The sequence below is a fragment of the Cornus florida genome, unplaced genomic scaffold (assembly GCF_030987335.1).
Source record: "Cornus florida cultivar Cherokee Brave unplaced genomic scaffold, ASM3098733v1 CherokeeBrave_3.0.0_Hap2_Chr08, whole genome shotgun sequence".
Lineage (NCBI taxonomy): Eukaryota > Viridiplantae > Streptophyta > Magnoliopsida > Cornales > Cornaceae > Cornus > Cornus florida.
Genome location: NW_026775578.1, coordinates 30,561,284 through 30,586,731, shown reverse-complemented (window position 1 = coordinate 30,586,731; position 25,448 = coordinate 30,561,284). Strand labels below are relative to the sequence as shown.

Here is a 25,448-nt window from a genome sequence, read left to right as displayed (position 1 = left end):
GAGATCTTTTTGCAATTTGTTCTTTCTTTTTCATGAAAGATATAGTAGTAATCTTACATTCATGTCCATGTGAGCCAAACTCCTTAGAAGGGTTTTCAATTTTTCCTTAGCTTAGGAGAGTTTTCTGCGACACATTTATCATTGGCCATTGGGGATATAGAGTATATATCTCGAAATTTTCATATGAAACCGAATTAGAAACAAATGTTTATATTTACAAAAAAGAATATGTATACAGGGTGAAGAAAAGACTAAATAGATCAAAATCATGGTCTGTTGGTTCTAGTTACTATATAAAGTTAATAAATGCTATGTACATACAAAACCTTCAAACGAGTAGCAATGAATAAATAAATGAGGGATGGGGGAACCAAATGTGACATCTTCAGAAAGGAATAATAGTAGGCATTAAAGAAAGAATAGATGCCTCTAAACCAAAATATCATTATGTACAGGTTGAGCTAGGGCACATTAGCAGCAGCAGCAGCTCTGTCGTCGATGATATTGCAAAGCATTGAATGACACCCACCGGATAAAATCCACCTTGAGAGGAGACGGAAGCAGTAGAATTGTCAACAAAAAAAACAAATCGAAGCTTCTTCCACGGACGAAAGAATCTGAGCAAGAAGTTTGTTGCAAATCCCCATGGACATCAAATTGCATCTAATTTCAAAGCATCCACCACTTCTTCTTTTTCTTAGTCTCTAATACAGGAATTTCTGAACATAAAACAAAATAAAGAGGTAAAGATTAAAGCAATTGAAATACTAGGCAAAGATCCTACTACTGCAAAATCCTGTCACTATAAATTCGAAACGCCTGATTCTCATTGTTAAAAATTAATTCAGACACCACAGAGAGAAACAGAGAGGACAAGTGATACTGAGAGCAGAAAAGCATTTGAGTTCGTTGTATCCTATCCTTAAAACATGAACACAAACAAACGGGCATTACTTAACACCAGTCAACAGAGTCTAGGTTAGTTAAGCGTTATCAAACATTTTAATTTTTTTTATTCAGTAAGTGTGTTATCACATACTAATGTAAAGGAAATATTACTCAACAATGTTTCTTGCCACATGGCTGCACTTTAAGATGTAAACGCTAGAGGTAGCAGTTTATGAAAGCGAGAGGCTTTTGGAGTTTAAAAAAAAATAAAATAGATGAAAACTTATAAGGAAGATAATCGTTAAACCATTTGACCTCACTGTGAAAAATAGTTAACACAACCTCTGAAATTTGTGTGTGAGAGGGAGAGACAAACACGCGCGCGCGCACACACACAGATTGATCATCAGCACGAATAAAAAATTTAGATTGTGAAAGCATAAGGAAACAAGTAGTTGTTATTATGCGAGGATTGTAGTTGTTATCATACAAGGTTTGTAATTCCACTTATTGTACCAAAACTTTTAGAACAGGCCATATGACTTGCAAAAACAGTCTAAACAAACAGCACCAGAACAGCGCCCCCCAAATGGTGGTCAGTTTTATCAGGCGCGCATTTGTGTGTACAAGTACACTGAAAATTGAGCTATGCTTGATATTGTACCTTGCCACATGGCTATACTTGTTAGGTCCTAATTTGACGTCCATTCTATTTCCCACATGTTAAAACATCTTCCATATATCAGATTTTCCTTGTCTTTCTAAGTAAAATGACGAGGTGAAGAAACAACAGTTGACAATGAGAGTTTTTGAGCATAAAATGGCAATTGGTCAAAATCTATTACAAATGATACTTCCCTGCAAAGAGATGTTTGGGTCTTCTTTGCTTAATCTATTTTTCCAATGAAAAGAACTTTCATTTTCATCTTCTCATTTTGCAACTCTCCTTGAGGCCTAAATAACCAATTTAGACACGTAAAATTCATGGTTGGCTTCTCATCTCCATTAAACAAAATGCATATCCTTGTAATATTTACATATCAATTAAGATACAATAGTTTCCACTATGAAAAAGTGCATTTTGTTCGTTTATGGAACCAAAAACAAGTGGTAGTTGCAAGTCGATAAATTAGAGTCTTCGTTATTAATCAAAAAGGATACACGAAAGATGCTAAAGTATGAAATAGTTGACCAATTTATTTATGCATTTCTGAGGATGATCAATAGGATACGTGACATGGTACTGAGAAGTGATTTATCAAATTTGACAAGCAAGACAAGACCATGATAGCATCAATAATTTCATGGGATGCAACTAAAGGTACTAAAGAATTAGGAATAGCCTAAAGGAACAAAAGAGTGAGGACAAAATATTTTAAATTTCATGCTTTAATATAAAAATGGCTAAGGATCACACTTTGAGCAAAACCAGCTTATGTCACATATATCTTTACCTCCTTCTGGATAAATCGAGTTATAATGCACCTCTGCCCAGAAGCTCAAGAAAATTGCTGCATAAGACACAAATCAGAAACGGTTATGCTACAATTTTGTTGAGCATAACAAATGTAACAAAGTAATAGCAGAAGACACAAAACTTCCCAAAGACCAGAATTAGAACAGTATATGACTATATTCTCGTATGGAGTATTGAAAAACTGCAATTTCAATCAATACTGCAAATTAAAGAGAGAGTATATTAAACGTTATATTAACATAAAAAAAATTTAAAACAAGAGGAATAAATAAGTGATGAAAAAATTATCAGGATGAAGTCATCTAGTGCGAAATAGAGTAATCAAACTGAAGATTTGACACCATTAGAAGGACTTGAATATGAGTGAAGCTTCCTGCCAAAAAAAAAAAGTAGGTCGTGATCTTTGGTGTGGAAATACGACCAAATATTTTAGTAGACAAAATTGTCAAAATCCCTGAGTCACTGCTGGTTCCATCCTCAGATAGCAGTTCTACTTGATGTGCATTATTTGATATGTTATTGGCATGCATTATTCTGCACTCTCATTATTTTTTCATTTTTATTAGTCTGCACCATCTAGGAGGGTTTTTATGTAGAGGAAATTTCAACAAATTTTATTTATTTATTTTTCCATTTTAACAATGTGGTAACGGTTGCATGGCAAAATAATAAATGAACAAATAGAAAAATTAAGTGAATTCTCTCGATGTTCTATTAGGTCCTCTTCCTAAGGTAGTACTAATACAATCTTCCGTTATCAATTCTACTTGGTATGGTGCCATTCATGTTCTTCTTAGTGTGCATTATCCTACACCTTCTTAGTTCTACTTTTGTTAACAAACTGAACGACATTCCAGTCCTACGTCACTTTCTTGTGGTTTTATCAGTGAGCCAATCTGCTGTGGGGGATGAACATATATCACTTTAATAACAAAAAATAAAAAATCCTGAACACTTACTTCTTTTTGATTTCTGAATGTGTGGAAGAATCTCAATGTAACAAGTATCCTTGAAAGATGTTATGACAAATATCTTCACACCATACTGCAATAAGATTATAACAAAGTAATTGTCATGAGTAAAATATGAATTAAAAAATCAATTAATTATAGTTATGCAACTAATGAACCCATCCATAAAAGTAAAGACTAGTCAGGAAATTTAAATCAATTTACAACGTGGCGTAGTATAAAGTAGTGAAAAAAGTGCAAAAAAGAGCCAGCCATGAGACCTTGAAAAAAAAAAAAAAAAAAAACAGAAGGCTGTCCAAAGATCTTGTGTGTATTGAGAAATGTTATCAAACATGTTTAAGAGAAACTATTCCTAAATGTACAGATTCATTAACAAGTGAATTCGTTTAATTAACTACCACAAAGTATTCCTAAATAATCGCAACTCAATTGAAGTCAACTTCATTCAACTCTACGCAACAAATCCTTATCCCATCTATTTGTGATCGACTATATGAATCCCAATTATGCCATTTTACTCTATATAAGGACATAACTTCAGTTAAAGGACACACCATCACATCTTTTCTCTTATCAATTTTGGAGTTTCCCTTCCTTAGCATGATCCTCAACGTGGATCACACCATCATATCTTTTCTATAATCAATTTTGGAGTTTCCTTTCCTTAGCATGATCCTCAACGGGGATCACAACACTTTTCCTCTCCAATGCAGTTATTCATCTTTATTATACATGATCAAACGATATTAATTGACTTACTGTCATTTTCTTTTTCAATAAGCACTGTTTCCACTGTCTCACGAACGCATTCATTTATTAATTATATATCCTTCCTGTCTTAAAAAAAGTCCATTTCAACAATTTCACTTCAGCAAAACTCATTATAAGACTTCTCTCCAAACCTTCCATTTATATTTTATCATCATCATCAAAGAGCAGATAACCTCTGGTTGAATATGTTTTGTAACTAGATAACCTCATCCTGAATATGTTATGTCATTTCATTATAACTACGGTAAAAAAGACAAGGACTTAATGTCAATCACTAATGTAAGCTGTGATGTTGTGGCCCGAATTTGGTGCCGGATCGCGTTGCGGCCCGCTTTTTACCTGTTTTTGCTTGTGGGCCGTGGACCCTAATTAGTATTTTCTTGTAGCCCGATATATAAGGGCGTTTAGGGTTTGCAGTGGGAAGAGATAAGACACTGAAAATTGTACAAAAAGATAGTGAGGGGCTGAAACTTGTAATCTCCAATTTTACACATAATGAAAACTTTCTCTGGATCTCCACCGTGGACGTAGGCTTTGCCCAACCTCGTATAAATCTTTGTGTTCTTTGTGTGTGGTGTGTTTATTTTTCTGTGGTGTTTCGTAATTGTTGCTTGGGTTTTCTGTATTTGTCGTAACATAAGCCCATAATGTGAAAATTGGCTCGTTTCTCGTGCAACTATTCTTACTATATATCACAGCTCCTTTACAGACTCACACTAATTTTGTGGGTTGGTGTTTGTTTTTGGTGGCGGCTTCATTTTTATATAGACGACACAAATTATTTTTTCGCTAATCATACAACACTTCATTAGGTGCTATAAACTAATTGAACCAATCTATCAGCCAATACATACTATCATCACCTAAACACTTCCAAGCTTCAACAAAAATGTTGTTATCTTCATAATTCATTGGTACATTTTTTACTTCACACCCCCTAATTTTATGCAAAGATTATTTTTCCTAGTCTCACTAAAGTTACCATATTTTCTAATCTAAACTGTTCATATGATTTTCATTCAAAAACTTCTCAAAGTAACTTTACCACATTTCTCCAGGTTTACCACCTTTCATCAAGACCCATAAATCTTCACTCCTAATGAAGTTGATATGATTAAAAACTCTAGTTTTATATGCTTTAACTTGGCAAAATAATTTACATTCTTCCCTTTTAAATTGCATCACCTGTCTCATGGACTCCTAATATCTTTTCGCATTTTTTACTGTCCTTTAATATACACCTAAAGCATCAACCTCTTTTGCAATGTTAGTGATCTCTTGGCATAATTTACAATCTTTGCATGTTAGTTGATTTACCCTTCTTGTTAAAACAACAATCAATCTGACACCTATTTCTGCTAGGTGCAAACAATTCCATTTTTTTTTTTTGTGGGGGGGGGGGGGGGGGGGGGGGGGGGGGGGGGGGGGGGGGGGGGGGGGGGGGGGGGGGGGGGGGGGGGGGGGGTTTGTTTCTGCAGCTGTGTGAGTACCAATTAGGAAATTAAAAAAACTGACACCTATTTAATCCACCTTTAAGGTTATTAACAATTATCCACTACTTAAAATTATATTTTACCAATACAAATTCTATTAAAATTATCTCATCTAGTTGCAGTTATTCTTTTAGATTTTGATCAACTATTATCCACACTCTACTTCTCTATCTTATATTGTCTATGGAATAGAGCCGGCATCCAGTACTTCCAATTTGCCTGAACTTTTCACCTACTTGCTACTTTACTGGAGGCATGCAATATTGATGTAGTGCCAACATGACACCTATGTCAAGCTTATGTGAATGCCAAGATGGCAGAGTAGAAGACCGAGAGTAATCTTGAAAATTTGGTTTGGAATGAAAAACTTTTGTTCATCTGCCCATATTTATAGTTGTCTAGTATTTTGTGTTAAATTTAATATTGTTTTGTTGTCATCTTTGTGTTTTATGTTTGGTTGAGAGTCGTAAACAAATTTAATCAAGTGCTCGATGAAGTAGTATATCTATGGGTGGGAAGATAAAGTTTGTAGCTTTTAAATTATATTTTATAGTTGACAATATTGTAGTGCATAACTCTTGTTTATCCTACTCCTCTTGGTTGTGTCTTCTTGTTCTACATTCTTCTTTCTCCCTCTTATCCACCCACGTCAAAAATTTACCTCCTACTAGTCATAGTGTCTACAACTTGATAACCATAGTGTCTACAACTTGATAACCATATTCTTGTATCCCCAATTATGTATACAGCCCTTATTCTTCTTGATGAACCTACTACACCTTGAAACAAATAACTCCTCACCAGTGCATCCATAAATCTTTAGACACATGAAAAACAAGACAACATTCTTCACCTTATCCTCATCTAAAGCTAATAGCTACCTAAGAAACGGGGAGGGAGGGAGAGAGAGTTACCGAATCTGCAGCAGCCTGCAACGTGACATGATCACCCCATTCACCAGTCCTAATATTGCATAAAGAAATAAACAAACGTAAGCATGACCAGTCCTAATATTACATAAATAAAATAAAAAAAACATAAGCATGATCGAGTTTCACTAGAAAAAGAAACATTAATGACAAAAGAAAAAAAGAACAAAAAATAAACAACAGTATCATACTTGCTAATATTCTTCAAATAGTCATCGAAAGCCATAGGAACATAACCCTCATACAATTCTGGGTGAGACTTGAGCTGATGGCATCAACAAATTCCAACAGCAACTCAATTATGGCATTAAAAAATTCAATTAGAAAAGAAATACACCTATCTTATAGATATCAAAAGTAACAAACCTGATTGACAACTCCTTCTCTCACAAATTTGTGATGCTCAGTAGTTCGATATATTTGATCTGACAAAGCACGAAACTGAAAGAGTATGGAACCAATAAGGCACCAGTTTAATGGCATAAAAATTTAAGGACCAAAATTATAAATTTGGCTTTCTTACAGCATTAGTCAGTAATAAAAATCATAGAAATAAACATCACGTATATTAACCGAGTCCGATAATGTGAATCTGTTGATTAATATTGTGGGTATTATAGGAGGATAAAAAGAAATCAATGATTTCATTTGCATAAAAAACAGTAATCAGAATAAACGCACCATTGTTACTCTGTAAGTCTGAGTTTTCTAGAAGGGACAGAAGAGAATAGGGACGAAGATATTGTCATGTGTGACATGAAGAGCAACTTTGGAATGATGCGAAGATGGGAGAAGATAAGGGAAAATGAAGAGAAAGAATAGAGGTAGCCTACGGACAATGGCACAATTCTACTGCCAACAACAGACTTCCCTCCATACTGATGCACTACCAAATCATTTATTAATGGATGGATTGACCTTCCTATCACTAGCTAGAGTAGAAGAAGAGTTCTTCTCAAAATGATATGAACAGTTGAAAAGTTGATGTTCCCATGCACTGGGAAGTGCCTAGGACACCTGATGTGCTGTCATGCTTTTAAATACGGTTTCTGATGTAAGTGATCACAGTCTATAACAAAAATACTTATAGTATATTAACAATTATCTCAAGACTATAAAGCAAAAAATCTGTGTCATTTATTTTTCTTTTGTTTGTTTGCTTCATCATATATCTCCCACGTAAAGGGGCTGAACCACCATTTTTTTGGCACCTTTTAAGTGTCATTTTACTTATCAGAAAGAAAAAATAATTTTTCACTTCCACGTCCTAGTATTTTGCCAGAAAAAAAATTAGAAAAGAATAACTAACCTGACAATTACCATCCCCTTGAACCTTCAGCTCAACCAGATCATATAACTGTAATCTGAAAAAAGAGCAAACAATTGTAGCATGAGAAATACTAAATCCGTACCTACTTCATATGCAGTGCATTTGAAACACAAAAAAAATAGATGAAAATAAAGCATAAGAAACATTTATGTAACAAAAATAAATAAATAAATAAAAAATAAAAAAGAAGAAGAGAGAGAGAGAGAAACAGACAAAGCCAAAGGGGAAAAGGATATGAAGAGAAAATTTGGACAAACGTTTCTTCAAAAATTATTTACAAAGCCATGTAATAAGGTGGTCATGCCCAACGTAAAAACTAGAAACAATCTTACAGGTTACTGTACTTTCCTGCAAGAAATGGCAACACCAATAAAAATATCTGGAAGGAAGGAGATTACAGGTTTCTTCAAGAACAAGAGTGTAGAAAGTCTATAAGAAAAGAAGAAAGCCGATATACAGTACAAGAAACCACACAGATGAGAACCTTGCCACAAAAGTAAACAGAACTTAAGGCCATAAAAAGAAGACTCAATGCTGGTAAAATTTCCCTTCAATAGATTCGTACTATGGTGGCAACCGTTGTAGCTGAACAGTGTGGTTCGGGTTTAGTGACTTCCCTCCACAAAATTAAGTTCCAAAGAAGCAAAAAAATTGACAACCTCATTCAACAAATGAGCATATATTTCCAAAGACCAAAATTCACAGCTTCAGACCAACTAATAATGGCAGAAACCACCTTCCTTGAGTACTTGAGTCATCCCAAGGCTGGAAGCTTTGAAGGCCCGTCAACTAAACAAACTTAAAACCCAATCACTTATGGCCAGCTACTTGAATTTTCTTTCTCCAGCCAGCTTTAGACATCTTCCATGCACACATCCCAATACAATTGATAGGCTACATAGCTCTCACCTGGCCTAACCTGATGTATAGGCCAAAACATGTTTTGACCCTCATTATGATCTAATGTTTGGATTATCTCATTCACTCATTTATGGAATTGTTCCATTCTATTTTACTTTCTTTACATCCTGTAAATTTTACTCTTCTTTTTCTACTTTCTTTTCCCTCATTAAAAATATGAAAGGACAAAGATTGCCCCCACAAGACCGGGACACAATGGACGAAGTCATCCACAGGCCTCAAAAACATTGACATTGAACACATGGGACACACATTGAAGATCGATGGTATGCCAGGAACTTTGCTCAGAATGCCACATATATGATATAGCAGGCAGGCTGCATGGCTTTCAGCCGGCCTAAACTGATATATAGGCTCAAGCATATTTCTACACCACTATTTTTTTTTTCTCTTTTATAATGTTCTCTTCAATATTTTTCCCAATTCAGCTTAATTCAATTTAAATTAAATTTATTTTGTTTTATTTTATATTACTTTAATGTCTTTACATCCTGTAAAATTTCCTCCTTTTTCCACCTCTCTCGTTTAATAAATGAAAAGAGGGATTTACCTACGTAATAGAAAAGGCAAAAAGGAGGCCTTTAGAAAAAATAAAAAATAAAAATATATATATAAAAAATAAAATAGTGAGGGTTACTAACATATGCATTGCTTGAAAAATATTATAGTTAACCACCCCCAATTCATTTTCCTCCATTTTGTACAAATGTAAAAGTATTACAGCACAAGGGGCAAAGACTAATTAAAACGTCAATGGCTAGCTTAGATGGCATACGCAATATGCCACTTCTTTTCTTACAAATTCTTTACCCTTTTCGCTTTTAACTCTACATATTGTAACACGGGGTGTTCAATGCCTTTTCCATCTTAAAAGGAAGGAGTGGAGTGATTCACAGGTACCAAGAGAGAAAAGGAGATCGAGCTGAGGTGGGGAGAGAACTTAGGCAAGGACCATGAGAGGACTGGACAGAATCTCTGGACCAGCTGATCCCTCCTGTCACTATGGCACTGAATTTTATGCTTTTAGGCACATGCAGTGACAGAATATTTTTGTGGTTGCTACTATGCATCAAATGTCCTCATCATCGATTCCTTGGTCAAGTACACATGTTCCCTTCACTGGGTCGTGAATCAGCCACAATCACGGATGCTCATACCCTTATCCCACTTTGACGAGCCCTTAGTTCAAGCCACGATGCCATGACAGACCACTTCTCCCGTTTTGGGAACATGACGCCTCGCAACTAGTGTCAACCCATGATTGATTGGGGACTATGTGTGCATCATTGTCATGACCACCTGACCTACGCCTTGGCTTGTAAAGGTTTCATACAGTGAGATAGGGTGTACCGTGGCATACATCAAATCCGTATCACCAGCAAAAACTAGAACAAGCCTCAACCCAGTTTTGTCGCTCCCAAGCTACGACCATAACATTGATTTACTGCCCAGCTTGACTCTCCTCTCAAACAATCTATGTGACTGTTTCGAAAGTGTCAAAGACGTAGCCGATCCCATCATAGACACTCTGCCCTCTGCCTAATTGCCATTACTGATAGTATCCCGTGATCCTGCGTTACACCGAGGGCCTCAAATCCCATACCCATAATACCTTTCCCCCTCCTCCGGAGTATTTTTACCTCACGAGTGCCGAGCGCTTCCGAAGACAAAACTGTGAGCCATTCTACTTATGAGAATAGGATTGTACAATCAATGCATGCAGAAACCTCCTGACTAAAAGCTTTCTCCTTGCAGGTCGTACTCTAATGCCCTGCATTATCAACCTAAAAGTCATCCTACTACCACGATTTATGCATGTACACATATATGTGTTTTTAGTTTTTACTTTTTTACACATCTATAATCAAATATTCTTATAAAAATAAAATATATAAATAAATCAACTCTCACAAACATATGATATATGTATATGCGCACATTCACAAATGTATATGTTGGCATGTCACTAACCTAATTCAACTTTGAAAGTTTGAAGCAGGTAAATAAGGCCCACATTCTTAACTGTGCAAATGGGCTAAACTGCTGTATTTTTCAGCAGTCAGTGAGAGAGAGATGGAGAGAGAGTAAGAGAAGTGGTTTAGCTAGGACAGTTGGCTAGAATGTTGCAAGTGTTTGATAACTTGAGGTGATGAAGCTAATTGTGGTCAGTAGTTTCCAGTAATAATAGAGAGAGCATTGCAGGCCAAATCTGCCGTCTGTGTATGATATATCTTTGCATGTCTATCATCTGGGAATGCAGGCTAAATTGTTTAGTTAAAAGTTTATAATGTTTCTATGCTATATTGTCACAGTGAGTTATACTTGAATATAAGATGTCTTCGTGTGTATGAGCACCATTGCCCCTTCCATATATCATAAATAAGTTTTTATAATCTAGTTAAGAAAGTTTATATTTTGAATGCAAGTCGTTGGAGTTCAGACTTGTTGAGTTGAGTTGAGCTGAGAGTTAGAAATGGTGCCACAACTTAAAGAGTGTCTTCAAGAGCTAGTTCTGAAGCAACAAGAAGTTAACGCAAGTTACACAATAAACCAATTAAAAACGTAATATTGAAGCCAGAAGGGGGGGAAATCATTTGATTCCATTATAAGTCTGAAAACGAGGACAAAAAAGCCCAAAACATCAATCAAGCACAAAGTCCAGAAGGAAGGAAACTGACATAAAATAAAAATATAAAAGTATGAAGAGGAAAATGTGATACATGACCTGTCCAGCAGCCTTTGATGATCTGATGTTGCTTCATCAACCGAGGGTATTTCTCCATTAATTTTAGGAATATGCTGTAAAAAACCAGTTAGAAAAATGTAAGTGTCAACTCCAGTCTGGTTTGGAGTTTTACGGCCATAGTCTAGTTAACCAATTATAAAACAAAAATATGCCCAAGCACATGGAAGCTTCATTTGATGCAATAAAAATCAAAGTCAAAGAAAAGAGAAAATTAAAAGGAAAGATATTTATGCTTCTCTAAGATATAAGTTATCCTATATCACACGAGTCTTAGTTACGACATCATCACGTGATACCTTCGCTTGAAATGAAAACTTGTCGAACTAACTATTCTCTAATGACAAACCTCAGGCCATTAGTCTAGTATCATAAAAATAAAAAATAAATTAAAAAAAATCATATTATCATATTAACACAAAATTTAAACAGATTTGGCAATAAAATTATATACTGTTAGGAAATGTTTCAAAATAATATTTATTTGCACTTATTAAAACTTCTAAAATGTTAACTTTATTAGATGACACAAATAACTAGATTTTTATTGGTGGAGAAAGAATGGAGATCTATTTTGTCCTATGCAGCCTGAATACACGTGTTTGCATCATGTCTATTTTGGATACAGAGTCATCGACACTCCTCAAATATTCGAGGATACATGTCTGTCTCACTGTCTTATAGTTCCTAAATGTATCGAATATGCATCTAACATATCCTGCACATATCCAATGTCCATATCCGATACGGCTACGGCACTCTCGGGGAAGTATCTATGCTTTCCAGGTGTCTGATATTTCCTAAACGTATCCAAAATTTGAAAATAATACTTTTTATTTATTTTATTTTCTAACAACCCAATACTTCTCATGGATGTAGCCCTGAGTTTGGGTGAGCCATGTATATCTTGTCTTTGTGTGTGATTGCTTTGTTGGCTTTCACTAGATCTTTGCGTTCGCGCACTTCCACTGCCTCAACAAGAAGCATAAAAAGTCCTGCAAAATTGTCCCTCTTTCTGCTAATAAATAAGGTTGTAGATTTGGAAACTATGCATCAAGAACAATTTTATTTTTATTTTATAGGTAAGTAGCAACCACGCACACACCCAAGCACCTCCATAAGAGCCGGTACCACTGGGCCATTTGGCCCTTTGGTGACCATGCACCAAGAACAATTACTGATCAAAAGTAAATTACCGAAAAAAACAATAAGTGGCCAGAAGTGAATCTGTACAAGAAAGTGAGAGCACATGCGCACAATTTTTATACATAAGTATTTGTGTCCAGGGGTATGCACACATATTCCATTGGGCATAAAGTGAATGGTGTCTAAATGATCTTTTAATCCATAGAAAATACAAGAGGTAACACAGAATCTAAAGACATAACCACTCTAGACATATATGCTTCCATGCACATTCAAAATATAAAGCCTTCGCTAAACACAACACATTTCAACAGCTGTGCCTTTACAACCAAAATACAAGCAAACAATAAGCTCTATTTATCACAAATTTTAGTACAAAATGATCAATTTTAGTTAATAAGTTGTCCCAAATGTATGGTCACAACAATAAGAATAGTTTCAAAAAAGATAAAACATTAATTTATAAAACATTTGATGGAGTAATACCATGAGGAGCATCATCGTTATCTCACCTAATACTTCAATGCATGACTGATCAGAGGACTTATGTTAGGGGGGGAAACAATCATGATGCCACCAGAAAAACAATAGATGAAATTCATAAAATCAAGTCGAAAGCTATTCTTTTATATAATTTTAAAATGGCAAGAATATAACTACAGAGAAGCTACTACACTTACACGAACAGGAACCATCTGATTCAACCTCTTTCCTACTTTACCATCAAGACTATACTCATTTGCTATCTCCGGTAAATCCAACTGTTCCTCCCCACTAACTGATTTTTCTCCCGGGCTAGAACATGAACTGGATATTCCTGTTTCATCTGCCTCTTCCTGACAGTTCTCATGCACTACACATTGTGACAACATTATCAGAATAAATTTGAGAGAAAACACTATAGCTATAGCCGACTAACGAACAAATCAAAATGGAAACCAAAGGCTTTCCCTATACCAGGAGTGCAATGTCTCTTTGAAGGACCAAGCCAATCCTGAGCAAGAATGGATGCTTGCAAATTGTCTTCCCCAGCATGTGGAGATCCAGATGCTTCTGAAGCTGCAACTCGTGATAGTTCTTCTTGTAAGGCAAGTGCAATTATTTCGTCATTCTCCACATTGACATGCTTTGTCTCACAATAACCTTCCTTGACATACTCGACTTGAGATAGTTCCTCATATTTAGTTAAACTACCAGGTGAATTAGAAAGTGAGCAAACATCTAGAAGATGAAGACCCCACCGAACAACATCAGGATCGAGCTCATAATTAACCATCTCCTTGTTTAACTTTCAACAAAGCTCAGCCCCTATACAAATGTGGTTTAGTAACAGTTATTTCCTGAGTATATTCCTAACTAAAATTTTATGATATTCACTAAACAAAAAGGTTATCTTTTTTCTTTTTCTTTTTCTTTTTCTTTTTTTTTTTTTCCCCTAGTTGGTACTCACACACACTTGTCTCTTCTAAGACTTGAACCCCTGACCTCCTTTTGGGAAGTAAGAAGCTGATACCGCTAGGCCCATTGGTAAAAAAAAAAAAAAAAAAAAGGTTATCATTCCTACTTACACTATTACACTTTTAATTTTATAGTACATGAAAATTACATTGAGCTCATCATTCAATGTGTATGTGGCACAAATAGCAAATTCAGATAACCACAAGATACTGCACTAACTATTTATCAAGTATACAACACAAACCCTTTAAAAATCTAGTTTTCACAGTTACAAACAAAAGCAATCTCTAAAAAACAATTAACTTTAGAACACATGAGAACTTCGTTGAGCTAAACATTCAATGTATTTATCACATGAAGAGCAATTTCAGATAACCACAAGATCTTGCACTAATTATTAATCTCTAAATATACAACAAATGATGTTGTTTAAATCTAGCTACACAGTTTCAAAGGAAACCAATCTCTCAGCAATAAATCACTTTTAAGGTCAATACTAACAGAGCATGCAACTATACGAAGGTTATAATTAATTTTTCAAAAATATTTATTCTTGGACAAATATGACTTTCTATGCTATCTTAATTTCCCAGTGGGGTGTGACCCAAAATAACATAACTGCTTGATTGAGCTTTATAAACAACTACCAAGAGAGGGCATTCCTCCATTGTTGAGTGGAACTGAAGGAAAGGGTTTATAATATTATATTATTATTTTATCAATATACAATGAAATAAATAAATTAATACACTTAATGATGGGATAAAGTCTTTAATTTAATGAAACATATAATCCTTTATTCTCTCTCTTCCTCCCAATTTTTTATGGAAGCAAAATGGTGGGCCAGAAGGCATGCCTCATCCTTTCCATCTTCCTCTCCTTTCTACCAAACAACAATAGTATGTTTCATCCCTCTTCTCTTCCTTCCCTCCTACCAAATGTAGGCTTTCATTTTCTCAAGACACGCAATCATTACTCCAACTTCTTCTTTCTTTCTTTTTTTTGTGGTTGCCCTGTCAAGTTACTCACACACTCAGTTTATCCTTACGAGGACTTACAAACCATCAAACCTCCACTTTGAAAGGTAGAGGAAAAACCACTGGGGTACAATCCTTAGCAATCATTACTCCAACGCAAATATCCATTCAAATATGAACTTGCCAAGTTTGTCTTAATTTACTACAATAGCACAAATTCCAAGAAATTTGTCAATCCGCTCCTTCCTCGTAAAATATTTAGGTTCCTTATGAACTATTGCTTGATAAAATGGAAAACGTTCAGATTGCCATGCGCGACAACGTGAGTTCAAGAGTTCAAATAATATCAAATATTAATTATTTATTCAACCCGTCCCTCCCAACACCCTCAACTAATGAAAATCACATGTGGATCGTCGCCTTTTATACATAGAAGCAAAGAACACAAGAACATGACTATTTTTCCTATTACAGAATATTATTTCTTTCTTTCTTTTATTGGGGGGTGGGGGTTAAGTCCTATCTGAGACTATTCATAGACATCTGTCCTGTGTAATCTCATCTTCCATATATATTGAGTTACTCAACTATACCCAAATTGAAAATTTTGTAAACTTATAAAACATTTCCCAATTACAACCGCCAAAATACCCAGAAAAAAGAAAGAAGAATACGACTGGGAAAAGTTCTCATGCCCTAAATGTTCACTTCCAAACTTCCCAAATCAATTGCTTCCAAAAAATTAACACAGAGAAGAACCTAAAGAGAAATCAAGAAACATTAAATTAATCAAACACATCATGAAAACTTAATCATTAAGAAATTTCGTATTCACCTGAACCCTAAAAAATCGAAGTGCTTAGTAAGATCACAAACCCTAGCTCTAATTGCAAGCCTCCAGATCAATAGCAACCGTAACACAACAGAACCACATCAAAACATATATAAGATACACATATATAATACGATTGATCGAAAATTGACTACATACCTTCGAATCCGAGAAATGAATGTGTCAAAAGAAGGCGATTTCTTGACGGAGAAGGCTTCAATCCAATCCGGAAAACAAGGCGGTGAACATCCAAACGCCACCTGTTAAAGGTCGAGCAACTTTTTGAATGCCGAATCGTAACGGAAAGCCTGGTTTTGGGCTCCAAATAAGAAATTAAGGAATTGCAGTCTTTTTAAGCGTTTTTTCTTGAAAATCTGTTACATGGGACCCCAGTTTTCTTGAATTTCTATGACCAACTCCAATACAAGCGCACGTGGCGCAATAGGAACTGGCAACCGGAAGATAACCGGTTGCTGAGCCACGTGTCGGTCCGGTAAGAGTTGTTATAGTACAACCACTATATTTAATGGAAGTGTGAACAGTGATGCGAGGCGGTGGTGTGGTCGGTCGGTTCGGTTAAACATAACTCGACGCTTACTTTTGCTCTGGAAATTTTCTTTTCCTTTCTCACCTTCCGCCGAAAATATTCTATCATCTCTGTTTGGCAAAACTAACCCTCCAAAAAGTAACCAAAATATTTAAGAAGCTAAAAAATTATTTAATTAGTTAAATTCTTTACAAATTGACACATAACATTTAAAATTTATATGTGATTTGTGTTAAATTACATTAAAAATTGCACCGTTTTGTGATAAAAAAATTTTACCAAAGTTTAAAAATTACATCGTTTTGAAATAAGAAAAATTCAACATATTTTAGCATCGTTCTTTTTCGAAAAAGATCGTTCTCTCTCTCCTCTTGCTTATTCTCACTATTGGGAGAATATTTCATGCAAAAAATGAATATGTAAATTAAAAACCTTTGTGATGGATTTTGCAATTTAAATTTCAAAAAAAGAGAAGAATTTTGCAATTTAGATTTTTGTTTTTTTTTAAATGAAAAAAGAGAGGAATTTTGCAATTTAGATTTCAAAAAAAGAGAGTAAACGGATTTTGCAATTTAAATTTCTAAGAGGAGAGAGAGGAAGCCATCTTTTTCGAAAAATATTAACGTCGTTAAAGTATTTTGGTAAATTTATCTTATATTAAAACGGTACACTTTTCAAATTTTCTTTATTCAACTTTAGATAACTTAGAGAACCTAATAGGCATGGTACATTAAAATTGGTAGCAATTAGCATAGTACAGTTTGTCTTCTCTTAGAAAAAAATTACATAAATTATATCTTGCACATAATTAATAATAAATGGGTCATTGTGAGAAAATATGGAGAAAAAAAAAATCAACTAAAATATCATAAACATAAGTTAGACAAGACAATCAAGATGATAGTTTAATTTAGTCAAATAAAATTAAAAATATATATATATATATATATCATAAAAATTTAACTAATTCTCATGATTAGTAATAAATATATTTTGGTATGAATTATAACGAGTCTATCGACATAATCTTAATAAAATCACTTTTCGAATGGTTCCTTGGTTAGATGCGCCTCTTAATATTTGAGCAATAAAACTTTTAAAACTTTGCAACACTCGTTCACTGATGTGAGGAGGAACCTACAACTAAGACGTGGCGATAACACCTATGCGTGTGTGTGTGTGTATATATATATATATATATATATATATATATATATATCTTTTGTCGACTGACATTGTGAGAGTCCCATAGTGAGACATTGCGTATGTCGATCACAGAGAAATAGTTCATGTGAGGTCTACCTCATGATAGCACTACGAAAAACATTTAAAATAAATAAATTAATAATAGCATCAGGTGTCAACAGTCAAAGCATAGAGACTTGGTGTAACAATCCATAACGTCGCAATTCAATTAAATTTAAAAACTTAAGTTATCAAGTCGGATTGATATTAAACTTGAACATATTTATATTTTTTTTAATTTAATTTCGATGTGAGATAAATTTTACTTGTAATACTGGAGGGTATTCATTTGTTTTGTCAATTCATAAATTCGGTCTAATCCAATTCAATCTTTGCAAATTAAATTGTTTTTTCTATTTCATAATTTGACTACAGAATAATAAATAAAGAATTCATAGTCATTGATTAATTTTTGTTTCATTAATTAGTTATTTCTTATGTAAGAAACATTAAAAAAACATAATTTTTTAAGGATAAAATTACCCTTTTAAACTTTTTTTATTTGCCTTTCTTATTCTTACGGTCTTACCTCTCCTCCCTCAATCTATATGCTGTGTATGTGTGTATGTATATATATATATATATATATATTTCTTTATTTCATTTTTAATGGTCGCCATTAACCCTTTTTAATATCCTTTATATGGATTCAGGTAACCTTATGTGCACAGTACAGTATGAATTCACACTTATTTTATGTACTGTGATATATTCGTTGCATATATGTAGGTGAGTTTTAAAAATTGTAAATTTTAATGAAAGTAAAATTATAAAATTGAGTTTAAGTTGCAGTAAAATTGTGGAGAGAATAAACAGAGTTGAGTGATAGCGATGGTTTGATAAGTGATAGGCATAGACGATGAGTTTTGTGTATTACATACGCAGTAATGTATAAGGAGTGAAAAATAAATAAATAAATAAATAAAAAAGAAAAAGAAAAGGGGGATAATTTTGTTCTTGAATGATTATGTTTTTAATATTCCTTAGAAATAAATAATATATATGACTGTAAGTATACCAATAAAGAGAACGAGTTTAAAGGGAACGAGTGTCAAAGGACATTGCTTAAGCGCCCCGCGGGGGTGGGGGTTGTTAAATTACATAAATTTCTTTTATGAATTGAAATTACTTAAATCTTTCCTAAAAGTGAAAGTAACTTATACGGACCTCTATCAAATTATTATGATAATAATTTCTTTTATAATTTGAAAAATTACTTAAACCTTTCCTAAAAGTGAAAATAACTTATACGGACCTCTATCAAATTATTATGATAATTAAAAATGCACTAATAAATTTGTCTAATTTATTAAAATACCTTCAACTTATTATGATAAATGACGGTAGTATCCGTATATATGTTTGAAAGATAGGAGATGAAAATAGTTTTATTTTTATTTTTTTTTAAGAAGGTTCCAGTAATTTTCCAAACCAAATGAGGTGCTTGGCAAACCATACAGGAAGTTCGCTTCCTAATTTTATGGGACATTGAAAGCGCAATCATCCTACTCCATTTTGGATTCCAAGTTTCTTTCTCCCCTCCACCTCTATCTATATATATATATACATACATACACACACCAATACACAAAACATATAAATTTTTTTTTTTTTTTTTTTTTTGTAATTATATATATATATATATATATATATATATATAGATATGTTGAATAGTAGTAATAACGGAAGGGCAGCACAAGGTGGTGAAGCGGCGACGGACGGCGGCGATTGGAGGAGTGAGTTGCAGGCAGATGCGCGACAAAGGGTGATCAACAATATAATTCTACGAACGAAGAGTCGCATTGTTCCCTTGTTACGACTAGAGAGACATCTACCAAGAGTTGAGGAAATTCTTAAAAGGTTTGAAGAAAAGATGTATACTAGAGCAACAAGTCTGAATGATTATCTGAGAAAAATATCTCTCAAGTTGATGTCATTGGAGACAAAATTGGAAAAAGAAACGGCGCAATCCCAACCCTGTCACTAACTTAGATGTAGTTTTTTAATTTGATAGACTTTCTTATTAAAGTTGTTATACTGTGTGTCAAAAGTTTGACACAAACACACAAGTTAATTAAATAGATTTGATTATTTATATCTATACAGTTTAATTCACTTTTTTAGAGAGATTATTTAATAATTTAGTTGAATTGAATGTTGTGTTATTTTTAGTATTTATTATTTGTTTGAACGTGTTATTTGAGCATGGGGGCCACTTTAATAACATCCACTAAAAAGTATTTTATTATCTTAATTATGATAAAAAGGAGAATTACGTAAGGATGGCAAAGTTTGACGCGGCCCGCCAACACAATTCGAACACAATACCACGAGTCGACACAATTAACCTGTTTAATTAATCGTATCGTGGTTGATTTAAGGGATTGACCCGTTTATACTTGTTTAATTATACGTGTCAGAAGCAAGTTTCTATTTAAGTTTCAAAATAATTATCTAAACTTGTATATTACAATTATTTTTTTTTTTGGTAAATTAGAGATTATTTAGTAGTTTGGTTGAACTGAAACTTATATTTTTCTAGTATTTAATGTTTGATTGAGTATTATTAATAATTAAATAATAAAATATTTAATTTTATTAAACGGGTTACACGTGTAACCCGTTTAATAAATGGTTGGATTAGTGTTGAGGGTTCCGGACAATATTATTAAACGTCTCATGTTCGGGTTGAGTTGTTTAAAAGAATACCCTTAGATAGACACGATAAGATTACGACAATTGCCACCTCTAGAATTACAAGATGGCCTAATGTAACTTATACTATTAATTATTTCTGATTTTTTAGGCATGTATGAAAAATTTTATAATAGTGTTTCCAAAAAAATTTAATTTTTAAAATTTTCTCTAACTTTTTCTTCTTTTTTTATTACTTTTAAATTCCTTTAATTTCCATAAAAAAATAAGTCGAATTTCTCTTCTTCAATTAAATTGTAATTTTTCCTTTCAAAGTTTATTATTTTTTCTTCTTCCTTTGTTTTTTTTCTTTTTAAAATTTTTCTTTTTGCTTGATATGTCAATGTTGGTTGATTTATTTATTTATTTATTTACACTTTGCCTCTCTTGAATTGAAATCTTAGCTAGATTCAATAAAAATATATGGAGAGAGATTGAACAATTCTACCCAAAGTCAATTGGAACAAGCTATGTAATCAAATCTTATAAAGCAAAAAATCAATAAAATTAAAAGAATAATATATATATATATATATATATATATATATATATATATATATTTGGTGTACCCGATGCATCGATTGGCTAATCAAAGCCGTACATGCACAACACCGGGTGTTTGAATTCTGAATATCTACTCTAGAGACAGACCCAAAAATTTATAATTGGGGGCTGAAAGTCAGTGCCTGAAAATAAAATTTTTAGAAATATAATTAAATTATAATATAATATTATTTACATAGGAGTGTTCTACATCTTTTTAGTAAGAACGAAATTTAGATGAGATCATGTATAAATAAATAAATAAAATCGAATTATAAAAAAAAAAACAGATAAGAAGAAAAATTCCAAAAAAATTCCAAATTGAGATTATATATTAGCATTGTGGGGTTACCTTTTAATGTAATTTTTTTTTTTTTTTAATAAGTGAATCTTGTTGAAAGTATTTTGATTTCAATTATTTATGCGGCCCTATTAAATAGTAATTTCAAAATTTTGGGGGCCTAATATGTTTTTTTTTTTTTTTTTTAATTACCAAAAATAGCACTTGAATTAAGTGGGTAGAAGAGGGTAAATCCTCTTGAATTGCATTTGTAATCCATCTTAGCCAAACATGCCAATGCAAATCTAAGCACTTGAAACAGTCTTGAAAACACATACTGTAGCCACTTTTACTACCTCACCTTCATGATTGTGAAGAGCCAAACCACCCATTGGTGATTCTATGGAATAGATATTGAGTGCCCGGCGCATCATGCACGGTCCATTCGAGCCAATTTATGCACACATGGCTCGAATGAATCCGGTGCACTGAACGCACTCAACACATTCGGGACACTACTTGCCATCAAGTAATTATATTTTCTACCTTGGTACATTATTCATCATGACTTTCATGAGGTCTACACCTCATGATAGCACTGCCAAAAAAAATTAACTCCCACTCCATCTTGGATTCCAGGTTCCTCTCTCTCCTCTCTTTCCTCTCTCTCTCTCTCTCTCTCTCTCTCTCTCTATATATATATATACACACACACACACACACCATATATGATATATATGATGGATAGTACTAACGTGAGGGCAGCACAAGGTGGTGATCGAACCGGCGACAAGAAGATGCGCGACAAAGGGTTGTCAACAAGATAATGGAGTATTCGAAGAGGCATATTGTTCCCTTGCTTGGATCTGAGGGACACCTACAATTGCAAGAAGTCTACGCAAATATTGAACGTGACAGGTCATGACGGTATATATAATGATATCGGACTCTTATAAAAAGATTCCGAAATGATAAGAATAGCAGTGATCTTTACTGTCCACACGACGAATCATGATTTAAGGAAAAGATGTATGGGACCAATATTTCTATGCAATTCAACCATGTCAATAACAGCAACAAAATTATTCCCCCATATCCAGAATCACATCATGTTAGAAATTATATGTGATTTTTTAAATTCAAAGAAATTGTTAGAATAAAATAAGTCGACTATATTTTATCAAATTTGTTCTCTCTCTTATAAACATAGTGTAAGTTTCATCAGACAGAAAATTAATAAAACAGTTTCTGTATTTTAATCAAATTTGTTACTAATGACGTGTAAGATAAAGTCATAAATTTGCTATGGACTTTTTCATTGAAATTTTATGAATTTTTTTTTTCTTTTTCTCTATAAGAAAATTTTTATTATTAAATAAAGTAAGAGGCATACTGTCACGGGCTTAGAGTTTCAACACCACTCTAGCTGCTCCCGTGCGGCACCAAGACGTTACTTCTGTTGGGATTTATATGCCCTGGCATAGCAAATTCCTATCTGGATTGTATTGACATATGTTCCTGACATATCTGAAATATTTATGATTTATATAATTGGTGAATTCAATGTATTATGTTTCGATTCACTATGAAATTGATAGTGTCCAGTTAATTACAAGAAATATTTATATATATGTATGTGATGACAATCAATGCATGATATATAAATAGTAATTATAAATTGTTCATAGTCGGTAATTATGGATGGACTCATAATTAATTAAGACTTGAACTGGATCCGCGTTAGATTGAGATATATTGCGAGAGCCGTCGTATGCAATTACTCCCTATCACCGTCATGGCATTTGACTCTTAAGCATGAGAAAAGTATAGACTCTTTTATTAATTAATAATTACTTTGATTTGTTCGGCGGATTCTTCGGGATCCTTAGACCGACACTTTGAGTAGTTATGTAATTAATAGTTAGAGGGTTATATTTTCAATATTTGCATCATTGCTACTTGTATTTATTTTGTATTGATTATGGTTGATCACAAAGTAAATTCGAATGCCTTCGTGTGTTTTTAGACAAAATGATTTATTATATATTTATTTATTTAAATTATTATTTTTGTCAAACAAATGTTTTATTGTGATCGAGCCAGAAATAATCAAAGGTACCAAAATAAATATATTAATTAAGTAGTCGGATTGATGGCTATATTTATCCGATAACTAATTATGCATAGAGGGGTCAAAGTGCAATATTGACTTAGAGGTTATTTATTATTTAATTGGAGTTCAATTAATTTCTTTTAGTGGAGTAGAAATTAATTTATGAATTAATTGAATTGGGTCCATGGACCGGGCCAATTATTAATTCATTGTAGCCAATAAAATAATAGGCCCAATGGATTCTCACTCATAGCCCAACTTGATATTGGAATCATATTAGATTTGAGACATATGAATTAGAGATGGAGAAGGATTTGTTGTTTCCTTTTCTTTATTTTTATGTTGCCTATAAATATACATGGTCTATGTATATTTTAGGGGGTGATTTTTATGAGAAGGAAAAATGAATAAATTTTCTCTCTCTAGAAAATTAGGGTTTATGTTCTCATCTAATAGAGGCTCCCACAAGCCTAGTTTTCCAAGGTCATTCATGGAGGCTTATGAGTGATTCCTAAAGGCAAAACAATTACCAAGAAGATGGAAATCCATGAAAAAGGTGTCTAGCAAAAGGGATCTACAATAAGTGAGAACATTCACTTTAGAGGAGAGATCTAAGGTTTACTCAAACCTTGATGTAAGTATTCAATCTTTTAATTGAATGATACATCATGTTTTATTTTTGCATAAAACTTGTCTCTATGTGATGAATCAAGATCTATGAATTTAAATCCCTCGAAAAGTTTTTAAAACTAGCACGTTTCCCAACAGTGGTATCAGAGCATGGTTTGATTCATTACTAGAGATCATGATTTTATGAAAATCATCATTCATGGATCCAAAATTATATTCATATATATTTTTTGATGTATGTTGATGTATGATTTAATATGTTGATATATATTGATACATAATGATGTATGAATAATTGTGAATGAATGATGATATATGGTTGGGCCATGGATGAAGCTTATAGGTTAAATTAATGTAATTTTATCTTTGGATGAATGTAATTAAGGCTTTGATTTAGCCGTTTGAAAGTTCAATGATGTAATTTAATTTTTTTCATTGTATTTCAAATTGTAAATATTTTTAAAACCATGTAATCTTCGTCAAAGGATGCTATGAAGCTTCAAGAAGGTCCAAAAGGGTTAAATTATGCTTCAGTAATTTTCTGGAATTTTTCCGAATTTTTTGGAATTTTTCTGGAATTTTTTGAGGCTTAATTTAATTTTCTGGCATTTTTCCGGTGGCCGGAGCTTCGCCGGCGGCGAGAAGGGGCGTCGGAGGTGGCCCGGATCCGGTGTGGCATCAAGATGGTGAGCCTGGCGCGTGTTCCACACGCGCCAGGAGAGTGCACATGCTGGCGCGTGCATTGCACGCGCCAGCCAAGGGAGCTTGACCTCCACGCGCGTGAAGGCGCGTGGAGGCGCGTCCCACGCGCCCCAGGCGAGTGGGAGCGCGTGAGTGTGCATTCCACGCGCCCCAGGCGCGTGGGAGCGCGTGGGAGCACGTGCAGCTTGCCCTAGGCGCGTGCCAGCGCGTGTGAGGTCCTCCGGGCTCGTTTCAAGCAGCGTTTTGCTTCTCCTGGCGCGTACAAGCTTCCTATGGGTGTTTACAGACAGTTGAAGGATGCCCGTACAGCAAGAATAGTTTTCAAATGTTAAAAGCTGAATCCATTGGCCATTTAATTTGCTTTATCTGTCATTTATTGTTGTATGTGATGCATGAAATAATTAATTGCTAATTATTATTATTCATGCATTGGATCCATGATATTTATTTAAATGGCTTGATTTATATTAGTTAAATTATGAAAATTAATTGGATTTGATTACTAATTAATTAGAGGGCACTTATTGGGAAACGAAAAATTATTTTTATACATTATTTTTGAAGTGTGCCTCAAATTAAATATTAGTGAATCGTTTACAGTCCAAATATTTTCTAAATTTAATTGGATTGAAATTAAGACGTTTTGCATGCATTATATCATGTAAATGAATAAAATGAAAACCCTAATTATGAATGATTAAAAATTGAGTGGGAGCGGGGATTTTTATACATTGCCCCATGGCCTTTGTTATTAACAC

General features: G+C 33.7%; 1 protein-coding gene across 3 annotated transcripts; it reads right to left on the bottom strand.

Annotated features, from left to right (window-relative positions):
- Positions 1 to 176: 176 nt before the first annotated feature.
- LOC132271085 (OVARIAN TUMOR DOMAIN-containing deubiquitinating enzyme 9) lies at positions 177 to 16,320 on the bottom strand. Of its 3 annotated transcripts, XM_059772349.1 has the most exons (11): positions 16,096 to 16,320; positions 13,627 to 13,977; positions 13,350 to 13,522; positions 11,506 to 11,579; positions 7,839 to 7,893; positions 6,896 to 6,970; positions 6,721 to 6,794; positions 6,515 to 6,563; positions 3,325 to 3,409; positions 2,343 to 2,399; positions 177 to 719 (listed from the first exon to the last, which is right to left on the bottom strand). In XM_059772349.1, exons 2-11 carry the CDS (start codon positions 13,943 to 13,945, stop codon positions 670 to 672), a joined length of 1,011 nt encoding a protein of 336 aa, XP_059628332.1. In that variant the 5' UTR covers positions 13,946 to 13,977; positions 16,096 to 16,320; the 3' UTR covers positions 177 to 669. The 3 variants fall into 3 exon arrangements, with proteins under 3 accessions (XP_059628332.1, XP_059628333.1, XP_059628334.1); XM_059772350.1 differs by lacking the exon at positions 16,096 to 16,320 and having other exon boundaries at positions 13,627 to 16,085; XM_059772351.1 differs by lacking the exons at positions 177 to 719; positions 2,343 to 2,399 and adding an exon at positions 2,421 to 2,564.
- Positions 16,321 to 25,448: the final 9,128 nt, after the last annotated feature.

What these genes read in the sequence shown, in the direction of transcription:
- LOC132271085 (XM_059772349.1), bottom strand. Translation starts at nt 13,945, where the DNA reads ATGGTTAATTATGAGCTCGATCCTGATGTTGTTCGGTGGGGTCTTCAT. An exon ending in TATTTGAAGAATATTAGCAA is followed by an intron (nt 6,564 to 6,720) that starts GTATGATACTGT and finishes ATGCAATATTAG; the next exon opens with GACTGGTGAATGGGGTGATC. An exon ending in CTCGATTTATCCAGAAGGAG is followed by an intron (nt 720 to 2,342) that starts GTAAAGATATAT and finishes TTTTATGTTCAG; the next exon opens with AAATTCCTGTATTAGAGACT.